Source organism: Vigna angularis, chromosome 3 (genome assembly GCF_016808095.1).
Source record: "Vigna angularis cultivar LongXiaoDou No.4 chromosome 3, ASM1680809v1, whole genome shotgun sequence".
NCBI lineage: Eukaryota > Viridiplantae > Streptophyta > Magnoliopsida > Fabales > Fabaceae > Vigna > Vigna angularis.
In genome coordinates, this window is record NC_068972.1 from 6,511,045 (window position 1) to 6,527,207 (window position 16,163).

Consider the following 16,163-nt stretch of genomic DNA (forward strand, 5'->3'; position numbering starts at 1 on the left):
GGAATTAGTATTGGAAAATGGATGAGAAGGAAGGGAATGGACGGAAGGCTTGAGGTTGAAATTGTGCGCAATATGGACCCACCAATAACAGAAATGAACCAATATGGCAACCAAACTATGTTTGTTTTTGTTGCTGCCGTGGGGTTTAGTATTTGGTGTAATTGAGTCTTCAAGCTATAGTTCACTTTTTGTTGCTTTCCTTCCCCCACTCATATTTTTCTACACCACACACAACTTCATTCCAATTCATTAACACTATCTCCATTTGTTCATAGAGTTGTTAAATGTTCCTTTCAAAAACCAAAAACCAAAATACTTAATTCTTCTATTTTCAATATACTTTTAAATGAGTCGTACAAGTTGTAAGACCCATAAAAAAAAATATTTATAATAGTAAATTTTAGCATTTTATTAGTAATAATAATTTTAATGGATAGAAAAATATATATTTTGAATATAAAATTATAGTAATTTTAGAAGGAGAGGTTAAAATTTTTGATAACTTATTTAGTATTTTTTTTTTTTAAGAAAATCGAATAGTAAAAAATGAATAGTGAATAGTAAAAAGTGAGTAGTAAATAGTAAAAAGTGAATAGTAAATAGTAAAAAGTAAATAGTAAAATAAATTTCCAGCATTAAGATTCCTTAGCATGGAAGAAAGTAGTAGGTAGAAATTAGGATCAGATTTGGTGAGAAAATGATTGAAATATTATTTTTAAATAATATTAAAATAATAAATAATATTAAAATATTAATGAATAGTAAATTTTTTTAACTATAAATAGCCATGGGAGGGAAGGGTATTTTGCACCAAGAAAAGAGGAATCAAGTGAGAGCTTGAGAAATAGAGAAGAAAGAGCTAGGGAGAAATTTTTAGTTGCAAGAAGAGTAGAGGTTCTGAAGGGTTTCGGGGAAATAAATTCAGATCAAGAGGAATCTGGAATAGAGGTAGGGGAGCTAATCTTTCTAAGCTTTTATATTATGATTTAGTACTGTTTTATTACTATTCATGTCTTGAAATTATGTATGAATATTGTTAATGCTTACTGTATGTTTATCTATATTGATATTCGGTGTAAATATTATATGCTGTTGTTTTGAATCTGTTAATAAGAAATTTGTTAAAAACTAGTTGAGGAACACTTTGGCTAAGGAAAGACTTGGTACTTAAGTTGTCCATTGTGACGCACCTCTCTTTCCTGGAAGTCTCCTCGACAAGTTTTTAACTTAAATCTTGTGTACAGATTATGTACTGTTAAATTATCATGTAATATATCTTGTTGGAATATATTCAGTTTGTATGATTTCTGAAATGATTGAAGTTTATTTGATTTGAATTTATGCATCTGAACATGTATGAGTATTATGGGGAAATGTCGTAAGGGTATAATATGAGTCGAGGAATGTGAGTATGGTATGAGTCTCGCGGAGAGATTCTGTAATGTCATGGTATGTGTATGAGGATTATGGGTAGATTTCGTAATGGTATAATATGAGTTAAGGAATGTGAGCATTGTATGAGTTTCGTGGAGAGATTCTGTAATGACATGGTATGTGCGTATATGTTGATGTTGAGGGTCATGAAGTTGGAGGTTATCCTGATACTCTAATAATCAATCAGTCTCAAGTAGAGAATGATGAATTTTGTGGTGAGAGGGGCAGGAGGTCCTGGTCTATGTGTCGGTTTAGGACATAGTGAGGGGACTAACCTTGTGAATGGTATGGAGGGCAGAATGTCCTGGTCTATGTGCCGGTTTAGGACATAGTGAGGGGACTAACATTATGAATGGTATGGAGGGCAGAATGTCCTGGTCTATGTGCCGGTTTTGGACATAGTGAGGGGACTAAGAATGACATCACAAGTGAAAAACCTTCCGTTGTATCGCTCATCAACATATCGTTGGGATAAGTGCCTATGGAATATCGTTGGGATAAGTGCCTATTGAATATCGTTGGGATAAGTGCCTATTGGGTATTGTGGAATGAGTGTCTATTGGGTATAGTGGTGTTTATTGGGTATTTTGGTGTTTATTGGGTATTGTGGGAGGAGTGTTCAATGAGTGTTTATTGGGTATTATGGAATGAGTGTCTATTGGGTATTTTGGTGTTTATTGGGTATTGTGGGACGAGTGTTCAATGAGTGTTTATTGGGTATTATGGAATGAGTGTCCATTGGGTATTTTGGTGTTTATTGGGTATTTTGGTGTTTATTGGGTATTGTGGGACGAGTGTTCAATAGGAATTGTGGTACGATGGTATGAGGGTGTCTGACATAATTATTATATGATGTTTGTATCGAAGTAATTATGCATGTCTTATAAATGATTTGTTGCATGTTAGCTCACCCTACTTGTTTGTGTTTTGTGTTTGGGTATGTGCGATGATCGTATAATTCGTTATACGGGAGCAGATGAAGGAATGTCGCCTCACATAGTGCCAAGGAAAGGGAGGAGTAGAAGAACTATAATTAGAATCTTTTTACATGTATAGACTTATATTAACTAGGAAATTTTAAAGGGTGAGATTACGGAATGTTACCGTAAATGTAATGTTAATTATCAAGTGTGAAAATTTGGGATGTTACATTAATGTAAAAAGTTGGGTTATTACATTAATGTGAGAATTTGGGATGTTACACAAGTTGGGAGAGTTTATTTTATCAATTGACACAAAATAAGTGTTTTATTTTTTAATTACAATTATGTTGAATTAATATCAATTAGAGTTGAAAAAATTATATAACATATACTTTTAGATTAAACCTATCACATGATGAGTGTAGATAATCTCTTAAACAGGTTATTATCACATGATCACATGACATGTGTAATGAATTTTGGACATATATGAATGTTGATTTGGGTTTAATGGGAGTTTGTTTTAAGTGTAGAGTTGTACAGCTAGGTTGTGATTGATGGAAAAAGAAAGAAGGAGCTATAGAGTTGTGTAGTGTGGGAAGTAAACGTGGTAGGTCCATTTTGTTCGCCAACTTGTGCTATAACTCACCTCGGTTCAGACTAAGAGCACACATTATAATGTTTGTATAGTTTATGATTTTTTTTTCTTTTTTATTAGTTATTTAAATTTTTTTCTTGATGCTTATAATAATGTAATTCTATCAATATGTGTTTATATATATACTAATAATAAAATTATAATCTGCATCTTATGCATGTCATCTATACTGATCCTGATATTTAAAGTTCTTAATTAAGACACATGCATAACCAAAAACCCAATCCACCAACTTTCATCTATATAAAAAGTTGTCACAAACATGAACGCGTTAAGGAGAACATGCCATATCAACATTATTTACATGAAAAATGATTTTTTTTATCCTCTATCCATACAAACATTATTGTTTATCCTTTTATCTTCTAAATCCGACAGCAGCAAGTGCATACAATTTATTTAATGTTAATCTATTAATCAAACGAGTTTTTTCAATGCCTTCCTGACAAATATCTGAAATTGTAAAAGAGCATCTTTCTGCGAGATCCAGTTTTGTTTGCATTTTTTTGGGCATGTTACTCTTTGTTGGCTGAAGTCTGAACCGGGTTCTTCAAGCAGAGAATAATGGACAAACAGTAGTTTAGGAACAGTAAAAACCTCAGAAGAGAAAAGTCAGAACATACAATTCGTGTGGTTTAAGAAAGAAAAAATATGTCTGGATCAATGTTTACGATTTTTTTTTATCAGAAACGTTTAGAATTTGTAAAGAATACTAATTTGATTTATGCATGTTAAGGTATTGCCGAATTTCGATTTAGTATTATATAAAAATTTCAAACCGATCATTGTATTACAACTTCATAACATAATAATATCTGATTTACAGTTACATTTATCTTTCGAAATATGTTTTAACATCAAAACAATGATACAAAACTTAACGTAATTAAAAAATTCTTTAAACATTCAAGAAATAAAATAATTATTACATCCTTTTGCAGAGTAAACTAACATTGCGTTATCGTTTAAAAATTAAAATAATCACTTATCCTTCAGAATTTACACACTTTCACTTTTTTTAGAAATTGGGCGTGGTTTTTATTATTTCAAGATTGTTTCCAGATTTAAAAAAAAAAGGATAAACTCTAATATATTTACCCCGGAGTTGTAGAGAGAGATAGCCATGTGACTCATGAAACATTATGAGTGTTGCTCCCTTCATCGTCACTAAATGTTCCATGCACCACCACATACCTCATTTGATCTCGTTATAAAATGGATGTCAACAGAAACGGATGTTGACATCCATTTACATATTTTATATTTTAGTTTAGGCTTAATATCCTATTTTGTCCCCAGTTTCGCTCGCAAATGTCAAATTAATCCATCCTTTAAAAAATGCGTTAATTCGTCCTCACTTAATAAAATTTGTATCAATAAAATCCCTTCCGTTAAATCCGTACAAACGGCGTTAATTATTTTGCATCAAGATAATTAATGCCGTTTGTACGGATTTAACGGAAAGAATTTAATTGATGCAAATTTTATTAAGTGAGGACGTAATTGACGCATTTTTTAAAGGATGGACTAATTTGACATTTTCGGACTGTTTGTACGGATTTAACTGAAGGGATTTCATTGATGCAAATTTTATTAAGTGAGGACGTAATTTACGCATTTTTTAAAGGATGGACTAATTTGACATTTTCGAGCGACTGACAACAAAATAGGGTATTAAGCCATTAAATTAATAATAATTATTTTATTAAATAAAAATAATAATTTATATATAATTAAGTAATAAATTTTAAAAAAAGAGTAAATAATATTTATATATTAATTTAAAATATAATAAATTAACAAACTAAAAACTAAACGATATCGCCACATCTGTTTAAATAAATTTATAAAAAATATTTAAATAATAATACATAAATTAAATTAATAATAATTATTTTATTAAATAAAATAAAATTAATTTATATATAATTACGTAATAAATTTTAAAAAAATTAAATAATATTTATATATTAATTTAAAATACAATAAATTAATAAACTAAAAACTAAAAAAAATCTCAATGGATGTAGTATATCCATTGAAGAATTTTTTCTTTAGTAGATGTCGATATCCGTTGAAGAAAAAAAATGAAATTGTAGAATATTATAAAATATAAAGGCTAGTTTTAAAATTTTTAGAAAATATGGTGGTGCAGGAAGCAATGTGAAGTGGTGTAGGGAGTAACCCTCAACAATTATATTTATATGGGCCGGTCTGGTAATCTCTGTCCAATACCATGGATTTTAGTCCAATTTAGTTTTGGACTGAGCTTTTCCAAAAAAAAAAGTGCCAATTAAAACATTATTAATTTTCAATGAAACAAGAAGAATTTTAATCAGATTCTTTTAACAACTTTCTTCTTTTAACAGTTTTCTCTTCCTTCAAAACTCATTTGTAATAATTTAAAAACATATAACATTATTTAAATAATCTAATCAACTTTAAAAAGAAATATTTTTAATTCTTTTACATCATACAAAAAATAAATTAAAAAACTAATACAATAAATTAAAAATTTATAATTAAATTATAAAATCATAAACTAATGAAATAAATTAAACATTTTAAATAATCTAATAAAGTTAAAATAATCACAAAATAATAATACTTAAAACTACTTAAAAAATTATTTAAAATTTTTATATGAATTTTAAATACGAATGTTTTTTAATAAATTAAAAAAATCATACAATTTATTTTATACAAAAAAATATAATAAAATAATAAACTAACAACCTAAATTAAACATTTATAATTAAATTATAAAATCATAAACTAATAGAATAAATTAAACAGTTATAAATAATCTAATAAATTTTAAGAAAATTAAATAATTATAAAAATGCATTTTTTATATTATAAAAATTAAACATTTAAAATGCATTTTTTATATCAAAAAATTAAATAACTATAAAAATTAAGTTGATATAGATGCAATTTATTATAAATCAAACTCTCTTAAATCTTTCTTGAGTTTTAATACAGTAGGATTTCTGCTTGCTTTAATACCGTTGGATTTCAGCATTAATGTATATCGGATATGGAAGTCCGAAAACTTGTACATCAAATGTTATAATCTGATAAAGGAAAATTCGGATTTCAACATTTGATATACAGGTTTTTAAATTTCAAATTTTCATATCAGATATATGATTTTTATCTGGATTTCGATATTTAAGTGAATATTTATTAGATTTTGATATTAAGACCTGAGAGCTTTGTAATATACGTGAAAAACTTAAAAAAATCACTTCTTTGACTCCAATGTTAACCACACCATTACAGTACCTCAATACCTCCACCATATTTATCCAATGAATAATCTCTCTTAAATCTTTCACAAAACTCTTTGAAGGACCACATACAAGAAAGGAGAAAAGGAAAGGAGTGGAAGATAACAGAGAAATGAAAGGAACCGGAAGAGAATGAAGTATATAAATTTCCACACGCTCAACTCATTATATAATTTGGTCAATAACTTTATTCAAAGCATTTAGTTTTCACAAAACTTCATTAATCACGAGGACAAATATGAAACTTAGGTGCAGATGAGACTCTTGGAGATACAGATGAAACACCCCTGAAAGAATTACGTTCTGAAAATTTGATAAATAAAATAAACAAAAATTGTGACATTTAATCGAATGTAAAAATCAGGTAAACAAAATAAATTAATACTTAAAAAGATTTTGAAAATCGGTAAAAAAGAAATCGACACCAGTTTTAATTTTGAAAATTTGATGAAAAAAAAAACACATATAATCAGATTTCAAAATTTTGTAAATGTGACACCCGGACATTGACGAGGCGGGGAGTGATCGTCGGTGCAAGAGGCATGGTGCAAGGCACTGACAAGGAGCGGCTCCTGACAGACTTTCAGTGGAAGGGACACATGGATGAATCGAACATACACCGGAATGAGAGGGATCTAGAGACTGTGTAGGTATGGAACTATACAGTTGAATGATAGTTTAAAGGGATTGATTTGGCTACTCATATCACCAAATGCATTTGTTTTTCGGTAACCTGACTCATAAGAACTCCATAGCTTAAAGGGAGTAAACATAAAAATTTGTACTTAATCGATTTTTAGAATTCGATAAAAAAAAATTCACATAACCAAATTTCAAAATTTAATAAACTAAAACATTGATATTTACTCGAATTTTGAAATTCAGGAAAAAAATTCATACTTAACCAAATTTCAATTAACATGATTTTAAATATATTTATATATAAATTTTAAAGTTAATTTAAAAACATTTCATTTAGTAACTTTTAAAAAAATCAATATCAAATTGAAACAAAAAATAAAAATAAATGACCAACTTAATATCTTTGACAAAACATAAATCTAAAAATAATAATTAAATACATAACTTTTTACAGTTAAATATTAAATTATCCTTCAATGATAAAACCTAATGTCAAATTTATCTTTAAACATTACAGTTGAGTAACAACACCATGTCGTAAAACTTAGTCATCATACCTTTTACATTAAATCCGTATTTTTTTCAAAAACTAAATTATAATCAATTTACTAATTTGTTAGAAAAATGTTATTGATCCTATAAGAAAAAGTAGGGGGGAAAAGTGGGAAATAAGTGAGAGTGGTGGGTTAAAAATGAAAATATGGATAGGTTGACATTCACATCACTTTGGGAGAAATAGGTTTTGATTAGCGCAAGAAAGCAAAGGGTCTCTCTAACCTCTGCAAAAGTCCAAGGTCAGTCTTTCCCCTAAACCCTAATTCCCCAATTTCCTTTTCTTCCATTTTTCATAACACACTGCGCTTCAATATCCCCGGTGGGTTTTGATAATCGCGGATGTGCTAAGTTTTTAATCTCCGATTCAAAATCTTCAACTTTTGCGATGCGGGTCGGTCGTAGTGTGCTTTTTTGTGGTTAATAGATGTGATCGTGAGAAAGAAGAATAAAGGGATGATGAGAATTTTGGGGCATTACTCAATTTAATTGCTTGGTTGAAATCAATAAAGAAATCTGTCGAACTTCGATTTGGGGTAAATAAAACCATAATGTGAACATATCCTGATGGGTATGTTTGCTTTAGAGGGATGACACTGTTGTTGTAGTGGGTAGACCTTAGAGGAGACCTTTTTTTGTGTGTGTATGTAGTATAAATGGAAATATAGCTTCTGATTCTGAAAGTGTTTTTGTTGCACATTTGTTTTTCAATGAAATACTTACATGGGTTACATGGTTCATTTTCTTTATGCAGGTTGCACGGTCTTAACTACTTAGGATTTTGTCTTCAAAATTAAAACTGTGCAACTTTGGTTGTAAAGTTACAGGTGTTGAGTTGTGTATGCATGAAAGTGGGCTTGAGATAATTGTGCCTCTTGTAAGATGGAATCCCTTTGGAAACTCTTGTATTTGCTCGAGCCTGCACCTGTGACACTTATCACTACAGCAGTGGCTGTGACATTCGGATCTGCGTTTCGAGCTCTAAATTATGGCAAGGAAATGGAGCGTAATCGTGACTTATCCGAAGCATCCATTACATTGGATAGGTCACAAGCCCTGATGATCCCTGTCATGAGCTCTTTTAGCTTGCTTTTGATGTTCTACTTGTTCTCATCTGTCTCGCAGCTTCTCACTGCATTCACTGCCATTGCGTCCGCTTCTTCCCTTTTCTTCTGTTTGTCTCCTTATGTTGCCTATCTAAAGACACAGTTTGGTTTAGCTGATCCATTTGTTTCACGTTGTTGCTCAAAATCTTTTACACGACTCCAAGCTATACTGTTGGTAGTTTGCTCTTTCATAGTCGCGTCTTGGCTTGTTTCTGGTCATTGGATACTGAATAATTTATTGGGCATATCTATATGCATTGCATTTGTAAGCCATGTGCGTCTCCCAAACATCAAGATTTGTGCAATGCTCCTTCTTTGTCTATTCGTATATGACATTTTTTGGGTTTTCTTCTCCGAAAGATTTTTTGGTGCAAATGTCATGGTATCAGTAGCAACGCAGCAAGCATCAAATCCCGTGCACACAGTTGCTAATAGTTTAAGCCTTCCTGGGTTGCAACTAATAACTAAGAAGTTAGAGTTGCCTGTAAAGATTGTTTTTCCAAGAAATTTGCTGGGCGGTGTTGTTCCTGGAGAGAATGCGACAGACTTCATGATGCTTGGTTTAGGAGACATGGTATGACATTCTTACCCTCTATCTCTGACGTTATGTGGATTTTTTCGCAACTGTTTCTGAGTTTTAGACTGTCTTTTCAATTGTTTACTGTCATATGAAGTACTGTGTTGTTTTGGATTTACTGCGCAAAATATTGAACTATAGAAAGCTTCATGTTGTTTGATTTAAATCGGTTGTGCCAATTTTATATGCCGTGCACTTCTTTCTCATGTTTTCTTCATGGATCATGCCTCGCTAGGTTTTATGTATGTTATGTGGATTAACATTTATTATCATTATGATTTTGAACCCCTTTTTGGGGAAATATTATGTCATAATATGCAAGAGCAAGAGCACTAAAATTGAAAAACAAAATGGTTAAAGTTCACTTTGTTATATTGTACATGTTGCTGTAACTTCCTTCCCCTGAACCAATTTATATTGGACTGAAATTTGAAAGGGTTTTTAATTTCTCATGCTACAAGGTGGTTTGATTTCATTGAAATTTATGTTGTAAGATTGCATTGAATGTGATAAGTTAAATGCTTATGCTTTCTTTGTGCTCCAGTGTTTGTATTGTTAAACTATCAATTATTTGTTTACAATATCAACGCATGTTGACCATGTCTTATAAATTTTGCTCTTCTTTTTATAGGCTATCCCAGGAATGCTCCTGGCTTTAGTCCTCTGCTTTGATTATCGCAAGAGCAGGGACATTGTAAATCTCTTTGAGTTACATTCCTCAAAGGGGCACAAGTACATATGGTATGCACTACCTGGGTATGCCATTGGTTTGATTACTGCTTTGGCTGCTGGTGTCTTGACTCACTCACCTCAACCTGCACTTCTTTATCTGGTATTTCTGTTTTTCTTTTTATTCTTGTCATTATACTGATTTCATAGCTACCTTTACTTTTTACATCATTTATTCTAGAACTTTTGTTGTTATCATATTTTCTATATAGATTTTTCTGTTTGTGTGCTCATAAGCAGGGAAGACATTGAATTCATCTTATTAAAACACTTTAAGTTACGTAAGATCGCTGGCATAGAATGACTTTTGCCTTTTTGATATAATAAAAGTTTTTTGTGGTCATGGGTACACAACTGGAATTCCTTTATCTATTTATATATTGGGAGGTTTTAGGTTGTATGACTAATAAAAGAAAGTTGTCACAGTTATTACTCATTTTAGCTTTGTTATTTCTCTATCCAGTCTATTAGTATGGCATACCAACTTGAAGAATTGCCATCTTGAAATTCAATCTGAAGATGATTATGCCAGATTTTTTTGGGTTAAACTAAATAGATCAAAACAGGAGATTGTTCATCAATCCATTATCTATGTGATGCAATTATTGGCCTTATGATGGATCACAAAAGTTGACTCCTTAATTTCCCCATCTCTTCTGTTATCAGCATATGTAAAAGTTGGTTCTATGTTCCTCCTAGGTGCACTTAACAATAGAGGTTACAGTAGCCATTGGGTATATCCCTAGCTTCTCTTGTAAAAGTGGGTTCTATGTTCCTCCCAGGTGCACTAACAGTAGAAGCTACAGTTTCCATTGTGTAACCCTTACTTCCCTTGTAAAAGTTGGTTCTATGTTCCTCGGTGGACTTATCAATAGAAGTTACGGTTGCTAGATTTGTACCGCAGCTGTAAACTGAAATTGTTGAACATTTTTTTCACGATGTATATAGTGAGTTTGTAAATTGCAATGTTAGTAGCGTGCTATTTGTTTGTCACTTTGTCTTCTGTTTTCTAGGATCAAAGTCTAAGTGTCATAATGACTACTTTCTATTGGCCCAGTGCATAAGTTGCACTGCACATTCTATCATGTCTATTATTTTTTCGAAGTTAATTTGCTTGGTAGAATTTGAAACAATGCCATTCCTGATCCATAGTTCTTATTCTCATGGTTGTCAATGGTGCTCCATTCTTAAGAGCATACAAACTCATATCTGTTGGAATTATCCTAAATGAATAATATTTAAACAGGAACCTGTCTCATTTTCATTCTTGTTTCCTGTGATCATAATATGGAATAAACATTAATATCCTCTCACCATAATATAGAAGGAGATCCTTTGGTCTGATACATACCGAAAATGAAAAGTAAGCTTAATCTAGGATAATCTTGAGCTTTTACATATTAATGTTAAATTTTACAGTAATTGCGTTAACCTTGGGGCTGCTGATTTCATGTTTTGGTGATTTTATGATGTGTTTGGTTTCTCTTATAATGTTCCTTTTGTTGGTTTGTGTAGGTGCCTTCTACTTTGGGACCTGTGATTGTGATCTCTTGGATGAAAAGAGAATTACTTGAGCTGTGGGAAGGAAACATGCCGAATTTCAATGATAAGGATCGCGAAATAGAAGTTTAGTCTAGTAACCCCGCTGGATTATAATAGCTAAACACAAAGTTGTAAATTTACTGAGAACCTTTAATCGTCAGACTCGTCAGCAAAATTTATAATCTTCATCTTGCTATGTCTTGATGTTTCTATTGATACACCATACATAAATTGAGCGAAACAAGTTCATAAGAACTCCTCTATGCTAAACAAACAAGCATAAGACTTAATGTAAGACTTGCCTTAAATCTCTAGTACTCAGGGATAATGATAATACCAAAAGATGCATTTTCTAATAATAAAAGTACAACAATAATGTTAGTGATTTTATTATTAGCATAAATAAAATAAAAAACTGTTTGTAATGTTTTTATTGTCATGCAAAAACATTCCTTCCAAGATCATATAACTGGATGAATCTATTGAGATAATTGAATTTCCAACTCTTCCAGCAATTACGAAGCAGTTCTCCCGACAGAAGGTTATGTGACATGTACAAAAAACTAAGATCATTCTCTTCAATCTTTGTATGCCATTAGGTGGCATCAAGGATCTGGATAAACATAATAAGAAACATGACTATGTCATGTGTTGGAAAAACAAAGCAAAGCAATCATATCCGGACCCGTAACTATTTTTATAGGACCCATCGATGAAAAAATTCCAACTAAGATTTTTGATTGTTTGTATTTTTTTTGTAAAAAAATATTGTGCTCCGTATAGCGCCACTGCTATTACTTTCATTAAGACATTGTGGATTGTCTGGTCTGTCTTATAACTGCTGGATTCTTTTTTGCAATAATTTCAAATTCTTGTTGTAATTTTCTTTTCCAATCACTCTAGGAGGGACATAATTGTCTCCTCCATTTTTGAAAGATGAGCAGTGGTCATCATCAATGAAAAACATCCTCCTTATTTCTATAATCATGTGTATTTTATAGTGTGTGTACTGTTTAGTTAAAAGTAGAGCCCCCAACTTTTATTTTTTTTTCATCCCACACCTCCAACATCTCATCCGATTTGGATCTTCAAAAATTCCAATTTTAATCTTTTAACATTTTATGCATCCTTAATTTCTTTAAAAATTTCATTTTTAACTTTAATAAATATTTTTTTCTTTTCCTTCTCATTTTTACTAAAAACACTTTAATAAATTTTTTTTTCCTCTCTTATTAAAGATTCTGCACCACCTTAATAATAATTTAATTTAAAATTTAAATATTATTTAATATAATTTTATATTTTAATATTTATTAAAATATGATTTATATTAAAAAAATTAAAATAAAAAATAATAATAAAAAAATAAAATAAAATAAAATAATAATAATAATAATATAAAATTTGATTTAATATATTCAAATATATTAAATTATATTAAAATATTAAAATAAACTAAACAGTTATTAAATTTTAAATAAAAACAAAATTTTTAAAAAGCTTATTAATCAGATATAAAAATAAAATATACTAACAGTTTTGTTTATATTTAAAATTTAATAAATATTTAATTTAATAAATATTTAATTTAATTAAAAATTATAATATTATTTTTTATATTTTAATAATTATTAAAATATAATTTATATTTTTATAATAATTTTATTAAAAAAATAAAAGTAAAAATAACTAAAATAAAAATAATATTTAAAATCACATTTAATATATTTAAATATATTACACTATATTAAAATATTAAATTAAATTATATAATTATTAAAATTTAAATAAAATATAAATTTTAGAAAGATTTGTTAATGGGATATCATATCAGTATCATGAATTATCGGATTTCTTGATTAACAAAATCCGATGTTGTTTTTGTAGGGTCTCGAAAATTAAAACAACCTCCACCTGTCAAATCACGTCATTAATGCTCTAAAACCCTGTCCAGAATTTGTATTAAGAAACGCACCCACACCCTCTCGTTTTGAGCACCATTTAATGCACCCTTGCCACACGTGCAGTGCCATTAAAACGCACTCACACTCACTCTGCATGCAACTGCCAAGTGTCACTTTAGAACATTCGAAAACGTTAGTGGAATCCAAGTGGCAGTAGGTGAATGGACGTTCGTCCTACGTGGGGAGAGAAATTAATTTTCTGGAAAACACTCTTCCCACTTCTCTGCATGCTTCGTCTTCTTCCCCAAACTCTTGATTTCCAAATTCTCTGCCTTCTCTCTAGAACCTCCATCTTCTCTCTACCATAACTTACCTTCTTCTTCTCCGATCCAATTTCAGAGACCGTAGAAGCGATCCAGACGTCATAAGCTTTCCATCAAACCGAACAAGTTCAAGTTTTGAATCTGGTAAGTTCGTCCCTTAGCTGTTCATTATTAGGGTTCATGCAAAACCAAATCTGGTTACATGCATTCTCCTTATCTGAATCAAATTTTGATTCTGGAATTTGTTTTAGTTCGCAAGAGTTGAGTGGTCTGAGGATAGAAGTGATAGTTGGGCGAATCCAGGATTTCGCGTTAGGACGTTCGTTCACTACTGATCCAGGTAAGGGAAGCTTATTAAGTTTAATTCATGTGTATGTGTTGTGCTGTATGAAGTATGTGAAATTATGAACTATGAAATCTGTATTATTGATCTTTGATGTATGATCTGGATGATGAGATGATATATGAAATTTATGAAATGTGTCATGATATGAGTAGTTAAATGCATAAAGGTTTATATTGAAAAATGAGTTTACTGTAATTGAGAATTGAAATATGAAATGCTATGAAAATGAACGTTCGTTATCGAACGGTCTTTGACCGTTCGGTATTTCTTACTTCCCTTGAAAACATAATTCTTTCATTTGGAAGGAATACTGAGTTAGGACGAACGCCCTCTTATATTAGTCTTACGTTTGAGCGTTCGGCCAAACGTAGGTGCTCTGAGTGTTATGCGAGAAAGTGAGAAGCTTAGCAAAATACAACCTTATATACTTAGTCATTCCTAAATAATTCTCTTCACTATGATTACCTTATAAATTTCTATTTCTATTAATATCCCGCCTCAGCGATGGGTCTCGACCCAAAGCGTTCATTATGAGTAGCGCTCGGTCTTATACCGAACGCTCGTCCTTACACTTGATTATCAATTGTATGAAAATAGCGTTCGTCCAAACAGTTAAATAAATATCCATTACTGCGTTCGGTCATTGACTGACGGTTAACATCTTTTATAAATTCGTATCCGTTATCAACATCTAAAAGCCTTGCGATGTCTTTATTCATTTGGATTCGATCTAAAGTTCTTGAATTTAAATTATTCTAAGTATCATTTGAATCGTTTTAGAATCAGTTCATTTAACTGATTCAAGTGGTCATGACGTCCGTCCTTGGAAAGACGTTCGTTTTCTTTCTTTCAGAAACGAGTATTTCTCGATATCATGATAACATTCGTCCTCATTATGAAAGGGGCTGAACGCTCGTCTTTTTATGAAAGTGGAACTAAGAATGAAAATGTGATTTAGAGGAAATTTTATAATGTGCGATTAGTATAAGAGATGAAACTATGATTATGGAATTTGAACGAGCGTTCCGAGGAGGAACGTCTCTATGATTTGAATATGAGAAGTTGTGTAGTATGACCATGGTAAAGCTACTGATGGCAGTTCATCCTGATGTTCCGTGAGTGCTCGTCCTCAAGTAGAGGGGAGTAGGTCATGTGTGGGAACGGCAGGAGATCCTAGTCCTAATGAGTACTTTGGACTGATAGGGCTAACCTCGGGTGGCAGCTGTTGAGTGTTTCCAGTTATCACATCACCTGGGTGCACGAACGCCTGTAGATACATGGATTCATACAGTCCGGACGGTCTGTCTTATGAGAGTTTGAACTGATTATATGTGTTGTGATATTTTATGAATGTTAATATGCTATTTGTATGAATGACTTGTGAATCAAATTCAATAAGCTTACCCTGTGTTATTTCTTTGTGTTGTCGTTCGTCCATGTACGTCCGTCTTGTCTATGCAATGATCATCCGTGTGGATGTGAGCAGACGGAGAGGCATTGCTTGAAGAAACACTGGAAGAAGATAATTTGGAGGACGCCAATCTGGTCGAAGTAGAGGTTAAAGCCGAGCCCTAGAGCGCTCGTTAAGTTATAGCTTTTAGTTTTTCTGTTAGTTTTTTTTTTGGACGTTCGGTTAAAGTTTGTAAAACCGTTCGTCTATAAACTTTGAAATACTGCTGTATGGTATTTTTGTCTCTGTACTTAAGCACACTCGGTTTTGGAATTTTATTATTAGTGTAAGACTGCATGTTTTAACTGTTAATTGTAATTAATTCTAAATTATGGTGATTACTGTATTTTGGGATGTTACAGTTTTTTATTTAAATTTTAATAATTATTTAATTTGATTTAATATTTTAATATAATGTAATATATTTAAATATATTAAATGTAATTTCAAACATTACTTTTATTTTTATTATTATTACATTTATTTTACTCATATTATTATTTTTATTTTTATTAATAAAACTATTATAAAAATATAAATTATATTTTAATAATTATTAAATTATAAAAGTATAATAAATAATATTATAATTTTCAAATAAATTAAATATTTATTAAATTTTAAATAAAAACAAAGTTGTTAGCATATTTTCCAGATATCCAAAAAACAAGTCTTTTAATTTTT

The 16,163-nt window shown here is 30.7% G+C and overlaps 1 protein-coding gene across 1 annotated transcript; it reads left to right on the top strand.

The window, feature by feature from the left end:
* Positions 1–7,631: 7,631 nt before the first annotated feature.
* On the top strand, positions 7,632–11,705 carry LOC108326642 (signal peptide peptidase-like 1). Its single transcript, XM_017560246.2, has 4 exons — positions 7,632–7,744; positions 8,257–9,182; positions 9,817–10,017; positions 11,430–11,705. The coding sequence occupies exons 2-4, from the start codon at positions 8,385–8,387 to the stop codon at positions 11,544–11,546; spliced, it is 1,116 nt and encodes a 371-aa protein (XP_017415735.1). The 5' UTR covers positions 7,632–7,744; positions 8,257–8,384; the 3' UTR covers positions 11,547–11,705.
* Positions 11,706–16,163: the final 4,458 nt, after the last annotated feature.

What these genes read in the sequence shown, in the direction of transcription:
- LOC108326642 (XM_017560246.2), top strand. Translation starts at nt 8,385, where the DNA reads ATGGAATCCCTTTGGAAACTCTTGTATTTGCTCGAGCCTGCACCTGTG. An exon ending in TGCTTGGTTTAGGAGACATG is followed by an intron (nt 9,183 to 9,816) that starts GTATGACATTCT and finishes TTCTTTTTATAG; the next exon opens with GCTATCCCAGGAATGCTCCT. An exon ending in AACCTGCACTTCTTTATCTG is followed by an intron (nt 10,018 to 11,429) that starts GTATTTCTGTTT and finishes TGGTTTGTGTAG; the next exon opens with GTGCCTTCTACTTTGGGACC.